The sequence below is a fragment of the Papilio machaon genome, chromosome 12 (assembly GCF_912999745.1).
Source record: "Papilio machaon chromosome 12, ilPapMach1.1, whole genome shotgun sequence".
NCBI lineage: Eukaryota > Metazoa > Arthropoda > Insecta > Lepidoptera > Papilionidae > Papilio > Papilio machaon.
Genome location: NC_059997.1, coordinates 5,902,660 through 5,925,228, shown reverse-complemented (window position 1 = coordinate 5,925,228; position 22,569 = coordinate 5,902,660). Strand labels below are relative to the sequence as shown.

General features: G+C 32.1%; 5 protein-coding genes and 1 non-coding gene across 10 annotated transcripts in view; 2 read left to right on the top strand and 4 right to left on the bottom strand.

Moving 5' to 3' along the window:
• The window catches only part of LOC106707340 (rab11 family-interacting protein 4A), a 73,246-nt gene extending 72,598 nt beyond the window's left edge, over window positions 1–648 (bottom strand). For all 3 annotated transcript variants that reach the window (XM_045680384.1, XM_045680385.1, XM_045680386.1), the window contains exon 1: window positions 358–648. The gene's annotated coding sequence lies outside the window, so the exon portion shown is untranslated. The remainder of the gene's footprint in view (window positions 1–357) is intronic.
• Window positions 649–3,706: 3,058 nt separating this feature from the next.
• On the top strand, window positions 3,707–7,505 carry LOC106719168 (mpv17-like protein). 3 transcript variants are annotated; one of them, XM_045680293.1, is made up of 6 exons: window positions 3,707–3,730; window positions 4,133–4,198; window positions 4,669–4,820; window positions 5,856–5,941; window positions 6,777–6,889; window positions 7,090–7,505. In XM_045680293.1, exons 3-6 carry the CDS (start codon window positions 4,689–4,691, stop codon window positions 7,308–7,310), a joined length of 552 nt encoding a protein of 183 aa, XP_045536249.1. In that variant the 5' UTR covers window positions 3,707–3,730; window positions 4,133–4,198; window positions 4,669–4,688; the 3' UTR covers window positions 7,311–7,505. The 3 variants fall into 3 exon arrangements, with proteins under 3 accessions (XP_045536249.1, XP_045536250.1, XP_045536248.1); XM_045680294.1 differs by lacking the exon at window positions 4,133–4,198 and having other exon boundaries at window positions 3,708–3,730; window positions 4,671–4,820; XM_045680292.1 differs by lacking the exon at window positions 3,707–3,730 and having other exon boundaries at window positions 4,122–4,197.
• On the bottom strand, window positions 5,506–5,587 carry Trnal-aag. Its single transcript has one exon. It is a non-coding gene; the product is annotated as a tRNA-Leu (tRNA).
• Window positions 7,506–7,684: 179 nt separating the features above from the next.
• LOC106719155 lies at window positions 7,685–10,928 on the top strand. The gene is made up of 6 exons (XM_014513422.2): window positions 7,685–8,194; window positions 8,441–9,412; window positions 9,484–9,675; window positions 9,891–10,071; window positions 10,307–10,517; window positions 10,884–10,928. Exons 1-5 carry the CDS (start codon window positions 7,991–7,993, stop codon window positions 10,456–10,458), a joined length of 1,701 nt encoding a protein of 566 aa, XP_014368908.2. The 5' UTR covers window positions 7,685–7,990; the 3' UTR covers window positions 10,459–10,517; window positions 10,884–10,928.
• Window positions 10,929–11,121: 193 nt separating this feature from the next.
• Window positions 11,122–13,000, bottom strand: LOC106719102. The gene is made up of 6 exons (XM_014513357.2): window positions 12,929–13,000; window positions 12,561–12,765; window positions 12,396–12,474; window positions 12,061–12,262; window positions 11,595–11,744; window positions 11,122–11,211 (listed from the first exon to the last, which is right to left on the bottom strand). Exons 1-6 carry the CDS (start codon window positions 12,998–13,000, stop codon window positions 11,122–11,124), a joined length of 798 nt encoding a protein of 265 aa, XP_014368843.2.
• Window positions 13,001–16,056: 3,056 nt separating this feature from the next.
• Window positions 16,057–18,990, bottom strand: LOC106719171 (MAPK regulated corepressor interacting protein 2). The gene is made up of 5 exons (XM_014513441.2): window positions 18,844–18,990; window positions 18,669–18,753; window positions 18,360–18,469; window positions 17,067–17,123; window positions 16,057–16,542 (listed from the first exon to the last, which is right to left on the bottom strand). Exons 1-5 carry the CDS (start codon window positions 18,893–18,895, stop codon window positions 16,400–16,402), a joined length of 447 nt encoding a protein of 148 aa, XP_014368927.2. The 5' UTR covers window positions 18,896–18,990; the 3' UTR covers window positions 16,057–16,399.
• Between the last annotated feature and the right edge of the window lie 3,579 nt (window positions 18,991–22,569).

Sequence of the window (22,569 nt, the reverse complement as noted above, 5' to 3'; positions counted from 1 at the left end):
AGACATATTAACAATCAAATCTTTCTAAGCATTTGACTACTTAATACCTACTTTCTATTGTTAAATTATTAATTTAAGAGTATTATATATTAATTACCGGTGGTATAGCAGTTAAACTTTACAATCTAAAATTCGGGGGTTGATTCCTCGTTAAGTTAGTGTTATTACTATAATGAATGATAATATAATGGACTCCAATGTATAGAATGTAATTTTTATTTATTAAAGTATTGTTTAACATAGCTTCATTAATCGATTTAAGGATAAAACTAATAACTTATTGAAATAATAATACCTACAACATGACAAACGGTCAACAAAGGAAAATAACTGTTTAATATTAAATTCATAGTCTACCTTGGCCACTAACTGCTTGCTACACGAATAAGAAGACAGCTACAAGCGTCGTCGCAAAGATAAAGCCTCCAATTCAAGGACTGCACACACCACGAGAAAACTTGTTGTCACTGTTTCGAAACGCACCAATTCACTAATAGATATTATTGTATTAATCAATACAACTCACATACACAACAGAATATAGTTATGGTAAAATTTAATTAATTTAATATTGTTTTAAAGCACAAACAGGTATTATTTACGACACAAAATTTTCCGCGCACGTTTAACACACCTGTGCAGCACAACAATTTCGTGGAGACTAAAGGCGTTGCTAGACAGAGATAGAACTACGACGTGGGACAGAGAAACATCGTGACGTGTAGGACGACCGCAGCTTCAAGAACGCACAATGCTCTACTTTCCCAGCATAATATTTTGATTTTAATAAAAAAAATACATTTTTGGTTCATTTCGTGTTAAATTACAATAAATACAACTATTCAATGACAAAAGACGAATGCAAAATTATTTGAAATAACTCTGACTCAGTTTTTAATTATTGGAAAGTGCTTTTACTCTACAAAATAAAATAAATATAAATGACGACAATTACTTCATAATCGAATACTCATGTTTAAAAAACATTTTATAACAAATAATAGCAACTATAATTTTCAAAAACAAAGTGCATAAATATTTTTTACATTTGTCAGTACTTTTGTGTGTAGTGTGCGCAGAACCGTACCTCCTGTTACCTGGCACGGGCGGCCACGGCGCAGCGCCCCTCTACCCGCAACCCGCCGCGCTGCCCATACGTTACAAAATCTCAATTCAAACTTTACGGTTCTCTACAACAAATTAACATTTTGTCGTTATATTCTATGCAAAATTAGCTATGTTTATTGTAACCTCGATACAAGATAAAGCAAGATTAAGGATTATATTCACGTAATTTCGGTTTAATGTTTGTTCCGGTGACAAGGGTATCAAACATTCAAACCCCAGTTTGCGTGGGGTGTTTGTTCACAACAGGTTAACAGGTCCCTTTTTTGTGATGTTACACTTTCATTGTTATTGTAGATATTTATATCCTAAAGTTGAACTTTTTCAAACTTTACCCTTGTATTGTTATTTAGGTAGGTTAAGATGGTTATTCTAATTACATATTAAAAAATTTTTAGAGACAAATTATGATTACTTTATCGTGAAATTGTCTGGATTAAATTAGTTGTCTCTCATTATGAATACAACTTAATGAGTAACTTACTTAACGATTTAAGCCACAAAATCTTTAAAAAAATTACTTCAACTCATTAGAGTGGAAAGTACTTTTTTACTTACAGTTTATTCAAGGGGTCGTAAAACGAGGAGTCACATATTTAAACTCGGACGTTTTAAGTCAATGTTTTGTTGATCGAAGATTGGGGTGATAAAATATACGCTTAATCTGTGGTTCCTCTAATATTTTACATGTCCATGGGCGTCGTTGAACACCTCGTTGTTCCCGCTGCTCGTTTGCTCACTTATGTTGTGTTAAAAAAATAAAGTAAAGACGTTAACAGGTGTCTTTTTGATAATATACTTTCAATGTCATATTGTATCACATCAAATTGCACTAATTAGGTAGTTTTTTTTTCTACTGTCACAGTTCAATGGTGCAAATAATGTAATGGAGCATTAGCATACGTTCCGTTTTATGTGAATAATCATTTTTGAATTTAAATTTTAAAGTAATGTATTGAGGCGAATTAGGAAAGTTGTATTTTGTAGTCAATGTAGCAATATCAAACTGATTTCGACGACTTTTTACTAGAACCTTATATCAAATAGCAGGGAAGTTTTCATTAGAAATGCTTATGCAACGTAATTGTTTATTTGGTCATTTGATTAAACAATTTACTGAAAGAAGTCTTAAAATCATTTTATAATATGACAAAGTATCGATTCTAAATAGACGCACAAAAAGCGAACCTTACAAATTATCTTGGTAAACTCAGACTACGTTAAAAATGTAGTGTACAAAGCTGTAGTTTTCCTATAATACTATAGCATTTATAAAAATCTATTACGTAAAGTTAAGGCAAAGGATAAGAATTTTTGCTTTAAGTAAATTTGTACAGGATGTAGATGTGTTAACAAGATAGATTAGCAGTTGGTTTTTACAGCCAATATGACTGTAGGAAAAATAATATTTCGAGGCCGCATTTTACTTCAGCAAAAAAATAACATTTACGCCTGTAAATGAGTATATAACACATAAAAGTAAAAATCATTAATTTGGTACTTTGCCCCTTATACTTAGAAGCAATCGATTTGTATGAGAGAGATGAGTATATTGTGTGGTTATGAGCATATAAATCCACGGTTAAGTAAGCCTTATAAAACAAACAAGGTTACATTATCAAGTTACATTATCTTTACAACAATTCTTCATATCTGTTAAGAGCAGATTCGATGATATTATATATATAAATTCTAGTTTAGGTTTATATTCAGCAAAGGCCATTATTACAATTGTGTAGTTATTCTACTATGCATTGTATGTCATGACCGAACTATAGTCTGCGTATTTCAACGTTGACTCATAGTTTTGAAGACCAAAAGCATTACCTTTACGGTAAACATTATACATTTTAATACGACTGACAGGGTAATATTTTTCTACATTCCCATATGACCTCCTATTGTCTTGGCGGGACCTATTTGGGCGCGAAATTTGTATTCATCTCTGAGCGTAATAGGGGTACATTTTGGATTATTGTTTTTTAACTATTTAGGTACTTGATGTCTTTTACAAAGAGCTTTACAAGCAGATGCAACCTTATTCGTCATTGGCTGGAATTTCGCAGTTCGCACAAATGTAAGTTATCGAAACCGATGGGTTACGTAAAGAGAAAGCTGCTTACGTTGTTGGAGGTAGAGTTCAGATTGTTTAGACATGCCCTCGCTAGAAACTAGCTGTAGTGCTAATAGATTGCCTGGGTAATGTAATACCGCGAAATTCATTTGGCGAAAAAAAAATTAATTTGTCATTCTACAAAAAAAAACTGATTGTTTTCCTTAACTTTAATAATATTATTGTCTTAGAAATGGATCCTAAACTAGACAAAAAACTTTTTCCCTCGGACGAAAAAAAAATAAAAATTTATTTACACATGCAAGTATCTTAGGTATAAAAAATATAATTAATATAATTTGTCTAGTGTTAGTTGACAACCCTATGACAGTGCATAAAGATAAGAATTATTAAATAAGTTGACGTGTCGCTGCTTCCTAAACGTGTTATCAGTTACACTGACTGTTGATATAAATCGTGCTTCTTATCAATACCTTATTGTTATACAGTTTCCCTTGAACCGTTTAAGTGTCGTTTGTGTTAAAGAAATATGTAAGTGATAATTTATATACAGCATTAAGTTAAGTATATAAAGTAATTAAAAGAAAATGTTCCTCCGATTAACACAATTGCTTTAATACATCCTTTCTGATATCAAAACCATAGCGTGAACATGCAACATGAACTTCCGTAGAATTCGGGCAGGGGAGAGGACATTTAGAAAGAGGAAATATCCTGTTTCTGTACATCCATTTCTCTATCCATTAAACTAAGATAACTATTCCTACCTCATAACTTCTCTATTTTACTGAAATAAGGAAGTCGCTGGCTCTTTTGCTATTTTAAAAAGAAATTGTCATTGTGACCTGTGGTTTATCACTGGCCGGATATATTTCGTATACTATGCGTATGACACTCGACCTTATAAATTATTCTATTGAAGTCAATTGACAGATCGGGCGGGCGCAGTAGTACGGGACATAGCGAGACTCCCACTCGTGTTTGTTTTCAACAAAATAGTTAAGTTTACATTAACAGTGATTACATATTTCAGTGGTTTAGATGTTACATTTTATATATTTTTTTATAAAATACCTTATTTAAAGTCTTTAAATATCTGTGTCGTTTGATTAAATTCTCTCGCTCTATATTAATGTTATAAAAAAAAATTTCACGCGATTCTTGTGTGCTTTGAAATCATATGCAAGTTTCAATTAGCGTCACTCTGATCTAGTGTTTATTCTTGCCGTATTTTTTGATTTGAATTTATAGTTAGAAGATAATAACTCTTGCTGTTTTATATTGAATCATGACATATCATATCTACTTCTTCCATGATATTGCCTGAAGATAAAGGTGATATTACTCCATCAAAGCTGAGGAAGTCAACAGAGGGACTCTTACTATATTTAACAGTGGCTACTCCGCACGCTGATACGACGATTTAAATGGGGCGAATTGCTAGTTTATAATAGGTTGCCTGTTATCAGAGACAATCTATTGTACACCGATGATGTCGAGGCTGGCGGGCTGGTGGCGCCATTCGCTGCGTCGGCGGCCGGTCATCACCAACACCATCACCTATGCCACGTTCTACACCGCTGCGGAGCTCTCACAGCAGACATTCAACAAGATATATTCGGTAAATAAGCTATTATAATACAATAAAATTTTATTTTTAACTAGCTTTTACCCGCGACTCCGTCCGCGCGGAATAAAAAAAGTAGAAAACGGGGTAAAAAATATCCTATGTCCGTTTCCTGGTTCTAAGCTACCTGCCCACCAATTTTCAGTCAAATCGATTCAGCCGTTCTTGAGTTATAAATAGTGTAACTAACATGACTTTCTTTTATATATATTTAGATATAGATATAAATTACTGGTCATAAAAAAAGTAATACAGTCGATCTCACGGTAACCAAATGTCTAAATAAACAAAAGCAATTTTTACACTTACAACACACAATTTTTTTTGTCAAAAATTTCCACATAGGGCTTTCTGGATAAGCCATGATTTGAATTTATTTTGTAAATGACGCAATAATCCATTCATAGTTATAATCTGTCAAATTGATACCAAGACAATGTCAACAAAAGATATATCTAGGCACTTACAACGTTATTATTAAAAAGTGCATATTACGCTATATTGTGACGTCATAGCTCCAATTGCAAAAACTTAATACTCTTTTAGACATTTATGATGGATCGAGGTCAGTGATGTACAAATTTTTATGTGAAATGGATATGCATTATTTACACAAACGTTTTCACGAATATAAATGATTTTGTAACTATTTAATTTATATGAATTGAAAAAAAGTTGTTGGCAGCGGTGGGATTCGAACCCACGCCTCCGAAGAGACTGGTGCCTTAAACCAGCGCCTTAGACCGCTCGGCCACGCTACCCGTGCCTATGTGGACTGAAATATCAGGAGCCCATCACAGTGTATTAATACCTACTATATCTTTTTCAAACAAATTAAAAAGTAAACAATTAGTATTAGCAAAGTTAAAGAGAATTAGAGATGTTACCGATGATGATGATAATTGCCGCTTTTTTTTTAAAAAAAAATCTGTAAAAACCCTTAACATTTTTTATTGATCTGTATATTTTTTGTGTGTTAATAATTATAAACATATTTTCACTTATTTAGATTATTAAAATTTATTTTAGCCAGAAAAACCGCCGTTGGATTTTGCGGCTGCGGCCCGTATTGTTACGGTCGGCAGTTGTTTGTACGCACCAACACTTTACTTTTGGTATGTAAATAAATAACTTTGTGTTACTTAAAACTTTATAAAAGAAATCTAGTGTTGATTAAACCACTTTACTCGGAATTCATCGGCAATGTATTGGAGACATAAGTTAATCGTGCTCTCAGCGAAAAAAGTTATTGCAAATTGTAAATGTCCATAAGCAACATTTTATCGAGTGAAATTCGCTCCCATTTTAGTTTGATTTACGTGCAACAATTGTGTTAATGCTAAACAATAATGAATTTACATAAAAAATGCGCACATGTCGCGCTCCGACGACCGTTCGCCGTCACAATTCATTCGATTGCGCTTTACATCCTGGTAATATGAATAATGCAAGTTGCTGAGAGATTATATTATACAGTACCATTCAAACTATATGGTGGATAACAATTTTGCACGAGACTACGTATAAATACATTTTACATATCAGCGTGATCTCTACACGTAATCTGCCCTCTTGACATCTGCGTTCACATAACCACGAGTTGCCATAAAGTTTGAATACTCTCTCTGCGCATCGTTTCCTCTTTCCTGAGGGTTGCGACTTGTCCTCTTGCCCTCTCTCGGAGTCTCTTCTCCACCCTGTGTCGTTCTTGGCGATGTGGATGGCCTTATGTATATTGGACTCGGGTGCGGTGGATATACTTGAATACTATAATACTGTTAATGTTCAACTTTTTCTCGGTGATCGGATCAATTAATATAAGGGGAACACCTGCTCTTTTGCCCTCTTCTCTTAAAAATATTGTATTCATTTATATTCAACTAGGATTCATCATCAGGAAATAAACATAGATGTCCAATGAAATGTACATTAAAAATATTTTTTTTTCAGGTATAAATTTCTGGATAAAAAATTCGTTGGCACAGCAGTAAAGATGGTGGCCACCAAAGTGATGACTGATCAGTTCGTTATGACGCCAGTACTTCTCGCTGCGTTTTATATCTGTAAGGTTTTATATTTTCATTAGTTACTACGAAGATAATTTTTGTGCTATCTAAAAAATGTGGTCTACGTTACCTCACGTAAACTCTGGTTAAAGCTTGAATTCGATATTTGTCATTAATGCATAATATTAAATAATAATATATAATAATATTAATTTGAGGAATATTCCCATCAATTGATTCTTGTATTCACCTTAAAGTGATGGGTATAGCGGAAAGGAAAGAGGATATCTTTGAAGAAATAAAGGCGAAGTATTGGAAGACATTCATCGCAAATCAAGCCTTCTGGATACCCGGACAGACGATTAACTTTTTCTTTGTCCCCTCACATTTGCGTGTCGTGTATGTAGCTTCAGCCTCTTTTATTTGGATCAATGTTTTGTGCTTCATCAAACGGCAGAAGACGGAGAAGACTGCTTGAGTAGATTTCATCTGGTGCTAAGTTATGTATGAATAGTGATAAATTTGGAAGTAAAGCTAACTTTTACGTCAATCGTAAAATCATAATACGACATCGCCGCAAATTACTCAAATAGACAAATCGAATAGATTGGGGTTGGAATTTGTATTTTAGGAAAATCTGTTTTAATAGTTGTAAGCATTTGTTAGTTATTATATAAGCAATGTAATGTAAATTAAATTACATTTAAATTTAAAGAATCTATTTTTTAATCCTTCAGCGACGTATTAGGTAGGAATTTGGAAGACAGAGAATTGAACTGTTCTTTGTAAAATAGGAGGAATCTTGTTGCTCAAGAAAGTATCCTGTAGCCTCTTTTATTATCGAAATCCTGTACCTGATATTCGTCCAAAAAGTTGCGGGAAGCAACTAATAATGTAAACTATGTTACAGTATTATAAGAAAGTGTTATAGAAAGAAAGAAATAACCTTAAAAGGTATCAAATTAGCGCATTTGTCCAGCTTACTCGTTATGCGACTAAATATATTCTTTGTTTAATTATAGAAGGCCTTTTGAACATCTGGTTAATTAGATTAAAACATAAGAAAAGATTATAAGAAATAAGGTTTCGCGGATATAACTCCGAGCCCTGTCCGTTGTTCCTTCAGTTTGTTCTTAGGTTGTCTGTGAGACAGACAAAATGTTTCCTAATGATAGCAAAGTCTGTGTATGTCTTTTCAACTGTTATACTACAGCAGATTTGTTAGACAATGAGACTGGTGAAGATGTTCTTCGTTATAACGCAACGTTGGCTAAATCTCGCATTGTAGACAATACGTCAGATTTAGCCACTGTCGTTGGAGTTCTGATTGCGGTTTTGGTGTACATAGCAATAAATGTCGAGGTAAGAATCATGTTGTGCTTGCAGTCGAGTAAGTATTGTGGCGTCTTACTGTCAAAAGCATCATATCTGTTTAAATCTCAACCATAAATTGGTATACGAGATGGAGGTCTAGACGAAATCGTTTTGAATTTTCCAACACCAGTAATGAATTTCTTGCATACCTATCTTTGAACTATTCAAAAAAGTTTACCATTCTAAAGGTTAGCTTCATGAAAGATTTCATTAATGTTTTAATTTGTGTTGCAGGAATTACGAATTGAAACATTACAGAAGTTCACAAAACATAAAATAACACAAAGAGCCTTAGTTTTAGCACTTTTGATTCTAACTTCGCCGATCATATTTTCTTTTACCTTAATATCGTTATTTTACAAAGTGACGTGTTACTATATTATAAAAGCCAATGACGTTAACTTTGCATCGTTTCTCGATGGTTTTGATGTTTTCTGGAGTTTAGAAGACGATGACTCTAGATGTGTTATTAACGTGTTAGGTATCGTTGAAACGAATACTTCAGATAGTTTAGTATCAAGAATAAAACAGAAACTTAGAATCGTTATTACCAATAAGAGCTGCAATAAGCTATTTTATAGACGAAATGAGAAATACGGATGGTACTACTGGAGAAATTATTCCGAAATTGATTTAAATGACTACGTAAAAGTTCTTAATATTGGAAATAAGAAAGGTTCTATTTCAAAAGAAGATATAGAAGGTGCAATGACTGAAGTATCTTACTTGCCATTACCATTCAACGATACAGGGTTATTTCAAATCTTTGTAACCGAACAAAGAATAGAAAATTGCGAAGGAGAGAGAAGTAACTACGGTATAATATTTAGAATTCATCACGCAGTGGGTGACGGAGTAGCATTGATTGAGTTTCTTTGCAAAACACTTGCAGACGATGTTAAAAATGATCAAAAATTTTCCATGCCCAGTAACTACATACCTATTGACACATCAACAACTTTATTGGATAAAGTAAAACAGTTGTGCTCAATGCCAATATGTTTCGTTGATGGAATACTAAGAAAACCAGATCAACATTCTTTACATGGTCCTTCTTTGATTGGAAAAAAGATATTTAAATGGACAGATCCAGATGTAGATCTATATCAGATGATCAAAGACATAAAACAATGTAAAAAGAATTTAAATTTCTCTGACATTCTGGCAACATCACTGTCTAGTGGCTTAAGAAATTTTTTCTCAAAGGTACAGTAAGTTTAAAAGATACAAAATGTTAAACTATCAATATTAACTTGTATCCGTTTTTCATTGTACAGACTATGGATCACATACCAGAGGATGTAGCAGTAATTTTGCCCATCAGACTGCCAGAACATTTAACTCGAAATGAAAATATATTTAAAAATAATTTTACTGTAACGATCCTTGATCTACCAACCAAAGAGAAAAGGCAAATTAAAGAAATAAGAAGACGATGCAATATAGTTCGAAAAAGTGTAGATCCCACCGTAAGTAACACTGTAATAATATAATGTCTTTTATTAAACATGACACGGAGGAGCTCTGAGTATGGTAAGCATTGGGGAATGGCCTTTGTCTAACAATAAAGATAACGTGGCAACGTAAGTAGGTGATATGATAAAGATGATTGTAAAATATTAAGTTTAACTTCATAAGATAATTTTGTAACTGGAAATAGTTGTAACATTAGTTTTTTTTTCAGGTAAACCATTATTTTTTAAAAGTTTGTTACCTCCTACCGAAACAGATTCTACGGCCTATTTTTAAGAGTAGCCAAGCTACGTTGGTATTCAGTAACATGCCCGGTCCAGACTCTATAAGTATTTGCGGTGGAAACTCATTAAAAAGTTTAATTTTTTTCATACCTAATAAAGGGAGTACAGGTAAGTTCTTAAGAATATCTGTTTTGTTGCGAAAATTTAGATGTCTAGATGGATGTTTGTTAGAAGGTAAGGTTTAAAATAGCTGCATGGATCTCGATGTTAATAAGAAATTTGTTATAGTGTAGAAGTCTGCAAGAACGCATAGGCTACTAATTCAGTTTATTTTTTTATGTAACTGTCAATTTAGTTCACAGCAATTGCAAAATCTTAAAAAGTTTTATGTCGTGTTACATAGGTCTTGGTATATCAGCTCTTTGCTACGGTGGTGTTCTGCGATTCTCCGCGATGGCTGACGCAAGTATAGTGAGGACGTCGGACCAACTATCGTTGATACTTGACGGCATGGTTGATGAAATTAAACAAATGCACGAGTTATATGTGAAATAGATAGTATATAACATAATAAGTGTGTTAAAAATTGACAAGCTCTGGCTACTCAGTAAAAGGTGGGCTTTCATTTGAACTGTGTGTTTGTGCGTATTGTATTTTGCTTATAAAATATTGGTGTTGTTATAATAATGTACTTAAGCTATTTAATAAATTATTTTTGTGGTTATTGCTTTTCAATTTTCTTTCGAATCGTTTAGTTTCAAATAGTAAAGACATTGTTACATTAGACAATGTATCATTTATTCAGATTTTGACCTTACTTTGACACTAAACGTTAATGAGCAATCTTTAAGTTATTCATAAAGTAAAAAAAAAATTAACATGACTTATGAACATAAACGCATAAAGACAAACGCTATTTGTGTACTCTAAGAATTGACTTCCAATAGCAGCAATAATAACAAAATATTGTTTTGTTTAAGGTATGGAGTCTGCCAAATTCCCGTCAATTAAAGATAAAACACAACTAATATTTTAAAAGCACATTTTGTGGCAATGATGAATGTAACATATCTCTATAAAATAAATTAAATAAATTATTATTTTCACAATAAACTATTTTAATTAAATAAACTTAATAAAATAAATGAAACGTAATAGTATTCCTAAATCTTCTTAAGATGAATAACAACCAAATATTCTGAAATCTATGTAAAAAATCTAATAAGTATCGTAATGTTGCGTGGACACGCCTTCCAATTCTGTTTTCAAACGAAGATTCTCTAAAAACAAAGAGTTACAGCGACTAATCTGAAAGGAAGCACTATATTGTTTAGTATTATAAATAACATATATTCCTATGACGAAAATCTAATTAAGAAAAGTATTATTTAACTATCATTACCCAGCCCCGTAAATCTACTTTCCACCCTTTTTTAATAAGGACTAGTATTAGGTCTACAAGGTGACCTCAGTATCAGACGTAAGCCTATTTCGAGGTAGTGCCTAGACTCACGCGGAAATGGGACACCCAGATCCATACAAAATAACAGCCGCGCGTTGGTAGTCGTTTCGTTGAAACTGTGTCCATACTTTTGCTTCAACCATATCTTCTGTCATGGTATGATACGGTATATCACGTACATACAACAGATGTTTGTTCTTACAAATAAATAAAAGTTCAAGCACGATACCTCTGAAACAAGTAAAGATGTGTCGACATCTTCCGACTCCACAGAGTCTTGCGTTTGACTGTTCAGTTCAAACTCGGCGCGTTCCGCTTCAAATGTTATTTCCTGTAGTAAACGCTTCAGAGCTTCTAATCTTTCTTCATACCATTTTTTCTGGTTTGCGTTGAAAAATTTACGATATTGAACGTTTACTCATAGTTAAGTTGGTTCCTACTAAAAACTATATTCGAAATTAAAGCAACTTTTGGTGTTAAATAACACAACTACTAAATATTCTAATGTATTCTAGACATTCTTCACTCATACAAAATCATGACCCATTGCGTTTGCAAATAGAATTGACAGTTTAAATTGCCGAAGAATACGAAATGCAATCTTAACGGTAACAAAACTACACTTATTAGAACAGGTCGATCGCACAAACGCTTGGTGGTTAATGTGAACACGCTAGCATACAAGTTCTCCTTACTTGCATCATCTTTTTCCCTCGCAGCATGAGATACTTGTCACCAACGGAGAGCAGTGCTTGGTGCGCGTGTACAAGCTGCGCGCGCATCCTGTCCGTGCGCCCCTGCAGCCGCGCCACCGCCCTCTCTCGTTCGCTCAACGCACCACATCGCTCGTCGTACGCTTGGAGTAACGCCTCGTAACGTTTCGATAACTCTTCGTATCTTATTAAAACAAGATAGGCTATTCACTGAGAAAATGTACGTACCATTTCTTAAAAAATACATGTTGTTTAGTGGAAGAATGGTCTAAAATAAATGTCATTAGCAATAATATTAGCTGTTTATAATAACTTACTGATATTGAAGGCACACAATGCTCATAGTAGACCAGGATTCCGCCAAGTCAACTTGGTTTCTAGACGATGTAGTTTTGTCTTCATGAAAGTAAACAAAAACATGTCAGTTAAATAAACTAAAGAATAGTCACATTTTACTCGAACTTTATACTAAAATAACTAACCAGCATTCAAAACCTTCGTTTCCTTGCCCTCTGACGGTTCACTCTCCCACCAATCGTTATTGTGTGTATGCGAGTGAGACGACTTGCATTTTAACAACTTCTTCTCGTACTTGCCAGTCTTTTGTAGACAACGCTCGAGGCCGTTTAGGATGTTGAGGGCATTTTGTAAACCGTTCAAGAAATTTTTACGACGGAAAAATTGAGCCTGACATATGACAACATATATATAAAAGATAAAACCGAGAGAAACTAATTGCTACAATAAGGGCATCCCTTAGTAGGAGATAATTACACTAAAGGTTTTATTTTAAACTAAAAATAATACAAACAATTCAGAATAAAACAATGATTAAATTACGAATACTTACAGAATTGTCATTTATTTTGGAATGTTTAACAATTTCTGGTATGCAATCGTTTGTAACAACATAACGATCCATTTTAATTTATTGATAAAAAATATAAATTGTACGTCACAATTGGTCAATGTCAAATGTTGATTTTTTTTTAATTATGGCAACATATATAAATCATTTACCAGTATTAAATTTCTATCTGCAAAGGTTTTATTACTGAAAATTATCTAACAGTTTTAAACAATTTGAGAATCTCGTGAAATTTTAGATTTGAGTCCGATTCGAGAACAAAAAACAGAATTAAATTATGGAATCGGAAAATCATCTTTGACAAAATAGAGTTAGTAATAAATTTTAACTTTAAACGGAGATTTTGGTCTCAGAAGCCCACGGTTAATGCAACAAAAGAATGAAAGATCACTTAATTAAAACTGACAGATTAACACATCGAACCAATCGAGTCATGGCTTCTACAAGAAATCAACGTCTAATGGCCAAATGTAAAAGGAAAAAAAAAAACGACTAAAAACATTGTCAGATGGTTTATTCAACTACAACAAAAAGCATATCTTTTAACAACTAAATCAGTCTAAAAATATTCTACCTGCTCCAATTTCACTACATAATTTCTATCATCTAAAAGGAATTAAAACCTATCATACCTTAATTCCATTACAAAAAAAAAATACAGCGTATACAAAATCGCCATTATAAGCGATTTGCAACTTTAAATACAATATTTTATACTCTCAAATTTTTAAAGCTGAATATATTTGTGACTCTGATTTATATACTGGAAATCATAAACGTTGAAGGCATATTTATGAGTTCATATAATATACATGTTACATTTAACAAAAACCAATATTCCAAAGATTTATTAACAACAATATTCTGGAAGACATTGTTCACAATTCAGGCATTTAAGCTTTATAAAAAAAAAAAATTACAACATCCAATTATAATATGTAAAAAGCTAACATTTAACATTCATTGTAAATATAACAATTGTAAAAATTTGTTATAACAATAAGCATAAAACAAAATATTTGATCAACATGTTTTTTTAGGAACGAAAATTTTATATATGTATGTATATAAATACATACAAATAATGTAAGGCAGAATTATATTTAATATTGCTTTGTTACGAATTTGCATTTAATTTAACGAGTTCACTACATTTTATTTGACGATCACAATTTAAAAAAAAAATCTTAATTTACTAGACGTGTATAAATTAGCTCTGAACCGGTTCAAATGTTCACCTTACACAGGCTTAAATCATTGATCTTAACTATGTGAGCCGCGAGTCATTCGGTGAGTCGCAGAGCTACCAATCATAAGTTTATGCAAGTACAAATTGAGCTGAGTTGCGAATCGGTTCACTGATCTGCTTCATCTATATGAACTGTGAGCTGATTTGCATTTTATCAATTTTAATCGAGTTACCCATGAACACAATATACCCCATTGTATATGATCGTTTAATCGTGGGTTTCTTATACCAAAAATCTCCATTTAAAACATTTGTTATCACTGTTTTGTCAAAGGTTCACAGGGATAATATGTTTTTTGAGATTTTGGTTTCATAAACCCACCGTAAATCTTCTATGTTTTTTTTGTGATGATATTGGTTGTGTATATTTTTTGTATCTTTCGTTAATGAACGAAATTCATATCATTTTCGAATAGAAAATATTTAATTTTTTTTAAAAAAAAGCATTAAAATATTATTACTATTTTTTTTATAGAGTCAACATTTTTGTAGAATGGATTCGATGTAACATTGTTTTAAAAGATTGAATCAAAAATTCATATGCACAAATTGTTTTCATAACAGAATCATAATAACACAAAAACGGATAAAAACAATAATTTTTCGATCACAACAAAACATAAATAAACATTCAAAATTAACTATTGCATGACATTAAAACATGATAACAATAAACAATACATTAAGGACCGATATACACGGATATGAAACAGTTCGTGTATATCTGCCTTTTGTGGTATATTTAACATCAAAATTATTTAATAATTTATACCAAATCTTTGGTACAAACATATTGGTTATTAATATTGCATTAAAAAAAAACTATTATGTGATAAAGTTCTACGAAATAAAAGGAAAAATATAGAGTCGTTTTCACAAGATAAACTTCTAATTATGATGGCGCCGAAGTCGATGATCTAAGCTGGATGTAAGGAGGGCAACTACTATTAATATGGTAAGAGCATAGACCATTTAAAGCTGTTTTTTGATTCTCTAGGGGTGTAAGGGCAGTTGCCCCCCCCCCTACCGCCCATGATTCTAAATAGAAGCAACGGGTAATTACCACCTCCATTTTACTATTTTTAGAAATGTGAATTTTAATAGCAGAATTTCAAAACCAGTAAAAACCAGAGCTATATTTGATATAACATTATTTTCGATTATAAATCATATTTAATTCTGATATCAAATAATTTCTTAAATTACATCTTTAAATGTAATTTTATCATTAAAAAAATGACTTTCAAAAATATCTAGACATTAAAAAAAACTCTAATTATATTTCTCTGTGTGTAAAAACTTATGATTCATAAATCCATGGAGCCGAACCGACCAATGGGAGATATTTTTCAATTCTATGGACTCAATTGTGGGGAAATATCCCATTGGGCCGATGTAGTCCAATGAATGAAAAATAATTTCGACCCAACGGGGAACACCCATTTTCTGAAATATGTTTCATATTTCAAACGCTTAATTTTAATAAAAGCTGCCAGTTAAAGCTTTTTAAATTACTATTTAAAAAAAATGGAGTGTGTTTAATGAAAAATAATCTGAGAGAATATTGGTTAAGAGCAAATCTGTAGAGATATAATATTGAGCGTTGGATATTGCGTCTTACGTCATAAGGTGTAATCTACTGAGATCCACAATCAACTGTAGCTTACTAAATTTAAATTAAAGAAGCTAAATAAATGTAAAATCTAGTGATATTAAATTTCTACTGAAAGTATTAAATACAATAAAAATTGATTTGGTATCGGTGAAAATAATTTCACCTTTCCAAAGTAAAGTCAGAGTTTACTGCTTTTAATTTATTAACAAAAGTATAGTATTTTTACATTTAAAAAAATTGTCTACAGAATAGTTATAAATATTGCTCCCCACAAATTATTGTGGAAACCCGCATAGTTTGATATTATAAAGTTCAACGGAGTGTTTAAGATATAACTTTACTAGCTCTTAGACTATAACAATCAACTAATACTAAAATGTCTTTTAAATATGGCCTTTGTAAATATCAAATGCATTTAAAATCTGTTAAATATTAGATAAAGCGTTGCGAGATTGTAATCGCAAAAATGGTATCATAAAAAATATATTTTTGTATTGTATTTATAAAATTTAGTAAACTGCAATTGATTGTGACTTACTGCTATGGTATAATTTCATGTTCCCATTCTTAGTATGATGAAGATTGGATCTCAGAGTGAGCTGGTGATGTTTTGGAAGAGTCGCTTGCCCCACCATGTTTCAAGGTCAAAAGGTTTGAAGTCGTGAAGGACTGCACTAGGTGCCTCGTCTTGATAGTAAAGATTCTCTGGAGCTGGTGATGAACTACCTGATCCTATAATAAGAAACGAATTTCATGTTCATCGGGTTAAAAAAAAAGCTTTTAATGGTTAAACAAGTCAGTAAAGGAAAGTAAATAAACTGGTTCTTTCACATGCACAAATAAAAGAAAGAAACATAAAATAAATTACATTTCTAAATTTTAGTGTAACTAATTGATTAATGAATATTTATGGACAATGCATTAATTAAATAAATATATTTTCTAACTAAAAAAAAATAACTTGACATATCATTATCATTAATTCCAACACCATTTTACACATTATCATTAAAAAAACTCTAAAGTTTTGGCAATGATAAATTTAAATTACAACACTGATAAAGCACATTCAAATTTCACAAACTCTGAAATGTTTTAAATAATTATTTTACGTGTATAAAAAGTATTTAATTTGTGCCCAATAAATAAACGCGATAAAATACTAACTGCATTTGGAATTCTAATTCAAGAAATTTATAACTTCAAACTAGTTTGTCATTGAAATGTTTGTGAGATACAGTTTATTCATTTCTTACCTATTGTACTTGTAGGTGTTGACGGTTCACTATCTCCATTAGCTGTTTGTGTCCAGGCTGGAAAAGAAATCTTATGGTTATTATTTTTTTTATCTTTTTTTTATATTACAAGGTGGCAAATGAGCAAGCAGCCACATGAATTTGCTGAAATGGTGAAACGATCGCTGCCCATAGACATTCACAATTGCAGATGCATTACCTCCCCTCAATCAACAATGGAGGAGACTCCAATCCACCTCCCCTTCCCATTCTTTCCTTATAAGAAAAGGGTGGGAAGGGAATGAGGACTAAAATTAGGCCTCCAAATCTGTAATGTTGCCTACCTTTAATTCACATTGGAGGGGACACACCGAAAAAAATATGTCCCCTTTCTATGCGTCACCTTAGACAACAATTTTCTTATAAGGAAATGATTATAAGGGAATTTGGCGGTGGACAGATACATAGGAAGGAGAAATATTGCCCTTCTTATTATTTCCTTATAAGAAAATGGTGGGAAGGGAACATGGACTAAAATTAGCTCTCCTGCATGCACACACATCAGAAGAAATGCGGAATTGCTTCCACTTCATGTCCCTCTTCTGTGTGGTTATGGTATTTCACTGGCTGAGTCTGACAATTTGTGTACCTAACAAATATTGCTTTTGCATGCTTTAAAAGTAATGTCATGGCTGCCTTAAAAAGTAGAGCAGAAAATACATTTGGCAGTATAAGTTCTTGAGATCCGAGGACAGTAACATGCCAGCTCGTTAAGTTCCATAAAATGTTTTAATCTAGAAATATTTTGTTGAATTTATGATTATTTGTCACAAATACTTTAAGAATAATTTTTTCATGTAAAATATTTGTATGTCGGTGGATTAAAATAAAACAGATAATCTCATTTACATAAAACATTATGTTTCATGCTTGACTATAAAGAACAAAAAAGTGGATCTAAATCAAATTCAAGTACAAACCAATCTTTTTCTATAGTGAATAGTAAACTGAAAAAAGTTAACTTTCCTATCTAATTTTTTCACTGCCAAAGCACCTTTACAAAAACATATTGTCTTTTACATTCTTTTTGGAAAAAAAGAGATAACAACATTATCTTTTTGTACAGTTGTTTGAGCAGTGGAAGCCCACAGTAACAAGGTATACAGCTATACAGTCAAACCTGATTTAACAAGAGTCTGCAATATTTTACTTGCTTATAGAGGTTTCTCTCTAACCCTACTATCTTGGTTATAGAGGCCATCTGTTGTTACTTTGCCCAACTGTATGTACTAAACTCAAAATACTTTAACTTACTTTCACTGATATATCTTATAATTTCTTCATGCTGCGGGGTTATAACATGATGCTGTATTCTCTGATGTACTGTCTTTTTACCATTGGAATGGAATACTGGTTTGGGCATGCTGTAAAAAAATAATAAATAACTACAGTGATAACTCATAAAAATAGTATTATAATTTTGAAATATTTTATAGAATACTAAATGCAAGTTTTAAACCGCGGAGATATATTATAGGATACGATCACAAGGAGGTTATGTAAAGACTGTGATGAAATCTTGTACCTAAAGATATTGCATCATGCACAAAAACTAATACGTACTTAATAACATCTCCATTGTCTGATTCTGAAGACCTTCTGTTGTGGTCTTTGCGGCTGTCTAGTCTTTCTAAATTTTGTGATAGACCTGTGAACCAAGATTTAGTAAATTAGCTAATTGGTTATGATTAGCCGCTACTTACAAAATCTTTTTTGGAAATTCTGTCTACAGTATTACCTCTTCTAGTTTTTGCTACAATCTTGCTAGGTCCTTTCGAGACAGTATACATTTTAGAATTTTACACAAAAAATAAAGTATTGCACTTAGACCGTAATTGTATCTAAATGTCAGTGTTGCCAATCACGGTTTTGCGGTTGACATGACATATATCAACGACTGGCATTGACATATGCTGGAGTTGTTATTTTTAAAAATCAACTATTTTATCGATACTTTGTTCAATCGATTTTACAACCGAAATCGAATTTATATTAAATTTTTAATAACTTTTTCGATCGCAATTTCTTTGTGTGAAAATTAAATTTTTTAAAATTGTCACATTTTTCTTAATCACAGTTTTCTCAATACAGCTATTTCTTGTTCCATTTCAACTTAACTCTAGGTTTATGCTAGGATATAGCTTATAACAATATTCGATAGGCGGGATTCCGAAACGTGGTCGAGGGTCTGTTCCCTTAAAATTAGGCTATTGGCGCTGAAAATTTAAATTGAAATTAAAAATATAGCATCTAGCGACAGCAACCTATACATTCTATTCTTTTTATGGTGTCTCTCCGATTAGCGGATGTTCACAGCCCTAGATCATACTTATGGCCGTCGCCAGAAGTGGGACGAGGGGGGCTAGTGGAAGGCTTATCCAAAATTGTGAACAATGGGGGCGTTACTTTTTTATATTTACATACTATTTTACAATGACAGCCCCACATTTTAATGTTTACTGATGTGTGCTATGCATTGGAAAAGTAAATATCGATTTTATGATTGCTATAGAACAAAAGTAACACCAATTTCTAGATTGAACTTATTTAAAGGTTGACTTAATGATACTTTTTTAAATTGTTAAGTAACACATAGTATTTTTTTAACTGTAACTAGCGGTTACACCCGACATCGACAGCGCGGAATTAATAAAAATAGACATACACACACACATAGACATGTAGATAGGCAGCCATACATACATTTAAAAAATAAGATATTCATTAAAAACAACGCAAATAAACGCAAGTACGCGATATATGTTTTTTTTTGCTATATTCATTGTATGGATTTATTTAACAAAATATTGTTACGTTGCGTTGGTGTAGAATTCTTTAAAAATCATGATATTTTTTATGAATCTTTGTTATTTATCATTTTATGCAAGTTAATGCTTCCAAGATAATCAATACCTAAGTACTCTATTGCGCTTTTGCCACATGTGCGATAAGTAAACATGGAATTGATATTATCACCGTGACAAAAACAAAAGAAGAATGTGAAATTATGACTAAACAGCAAATATTTTTGTAAGAAACAACTAAATGTAATCACAACAATGATCGGAATTATTGCTGTTGATGATAACTTTGATGTTATTTCCCGCCTTTACAAACAAATGCTAAGATCCCATTTCCACTAAGCAGTCGCGATTCCATAGTGACAAAGCTCATTTTCACTGGTTCGTCCACGATTGCTTTAAAATAACAGCCGTGCGTAGCGGTATCGTGCGGCTAGCACAAAAGATAGGACAAATAATTTGTTCAAAATATTATTCCTTGTCACCACTTTTATCATTTATTTAGATGACAATAGACAACTTTAGGATCATTCAGTTGAAAGTATGGGTAACAAAAATACTTACTATAAGATACGTTTCCAGTATATTGTTAACATGTTAAGAAATTTTTAAAATAATTAGCTGAGTATTATTATTCATATTTGCTTACTTTTACAGTTTAATAGCCATTGTAATAAAGCGATGTCAATTAACACCATTTGGACTTTGAACAGATTCATATTCTCGTATGTATTATAGTCTGTGATTTCCTTTGCAGTTTTTATGCATTGTTGTTGACTTAAGATTTGTGTATAATACGATGACTGTATCTATTATATTCAAGAGGCTCATTGTGATATTAATTATACTACGAAAAAAACATGATTCTGATGATACTACTTTTCAAAAGCGGTTAAACAGGAGTTCAAAATGATACGGTCATACATAAATACACATCTGCGAAAACATTATCTTCATGGGTAATGCCTCTATACTCGATACAGGGATGTTCTTTGTGTCTCTTCGTAAACCTTTTTTATCTGTTCTTTTCACTTTAACAGACATCTAATGTATTGTACTATAAAGGTAAACTTATTTCCTATAGAAGTGCGTAGGCGCAGTCGTTTGGTACAAACAATGATGTTCGGCGCGGCTCCCACGACGAATGCAGCTAACGGTATTACCGTACCTCTGCCATGGGGCCCGATTGGGCGCAGATACTTAGGTAACAATAGTTAATTTATTAACTACATTTATCATTTACTTTGTGTTACTGTGTGATTCCACGGGATTGCTTATAATTTTCTTGCTTTCTCTAACTTTTTTCTTAGACCATTCAACATTGGTTTATAATTAAAACCAACAGACGGTATGATTCATTATAACATAACTAATGAAGAGTCGGAAAATTAGTGAGCCTTTCAAAATCATCAAACCATCAAACAGAAGGTCATAATAGGACATATTACCTTTTATAAACATACCTACATACGCGCAAAAGATAATTATCTCCTGTCAATTCAGCAGTATATTTCTTAAGACGGTGATAAGATCACCGTAACGCAGAGTTATTTAATCTTATGCTATGGGATTAGAAAAACTTAACTAGATAAAAACGTCTCTAGTTAAAAGAAGCATAGTTGAAGATGGTCAGGATTCTGGTGACATTATAAACATTTTGATGACCTCAGAAATTACAATGATTTCTTAGCTTGGCATCTAGTATTTCGTTAGATTAAATAAGCTATGTTCATGTATTCAACCGTCTCGAATTGTCGTTAAGTTATATGTCAGTAATTAGTAAAATCAGCTTGTGAGACCTTGTTTTTTTTAAATATTAACGTGGGTTTTCAAGGTTGTCTCCGACAAAGAAATAATTATTTTACATATTTAGTTGCAAAACCTATTTACATGTTGTTATATTTTTGTTAAAAGCAATACAAAGAAATAAAGTATCGTAATAATCTATAATGGAATATTTATGTTTTTTGATAGTTTTTATCTTTGACAATATATAATAATTAAAGCAACTTATGCGTAGTTTTCGTATGTTATAAATACGAAATGATATGTCATTGTATTTTTAAAACATTGTATGTCGCGTAACGAAAGTGTGGGTGAAGAGGTGTCCCATTTGTGTAATCTGTCTTGAACATTTTGGCTACAGCGCTATTGACGTCACGGGAACGGAAAACGAAGGGCTATTCGTGTATTCATCTATTAATAATCAAGCTATAAATCGTATAAACGCATAGGTAAATTTGTTTTTAGTATTTATAATGTTAAAAGTTATTGTATGTGGAATTTTGCCTCATAATGATTTTATAAAATTTATGCTAAAGTAGCTGTGAATTTAAAAAAGCTTAATTAATAGCCTATGTGTTCTTTCAGACAATGCTCTACATCCATGCCTAATTTCATCGAGATCCATGCAGTCGTTCTGGACATACCTTTCATCTAAACATTCGCATTTATAATATTAGTAAGATAGAGTCAATTAGCTCAATATACCAGACGTGTCTTGAATTGACCTTAAGATCAATTATTGTTCTCGCTCTAGTTGACTTAAATTTTATATTGGCTGGTTGTAATAATTGAATAAATTTTAAAATCTAATATGATCCTTGCCTTCAAGGATTTTAGGAGAAAGGATGAATTATTTGTTAGTAATAAATCCGACGATA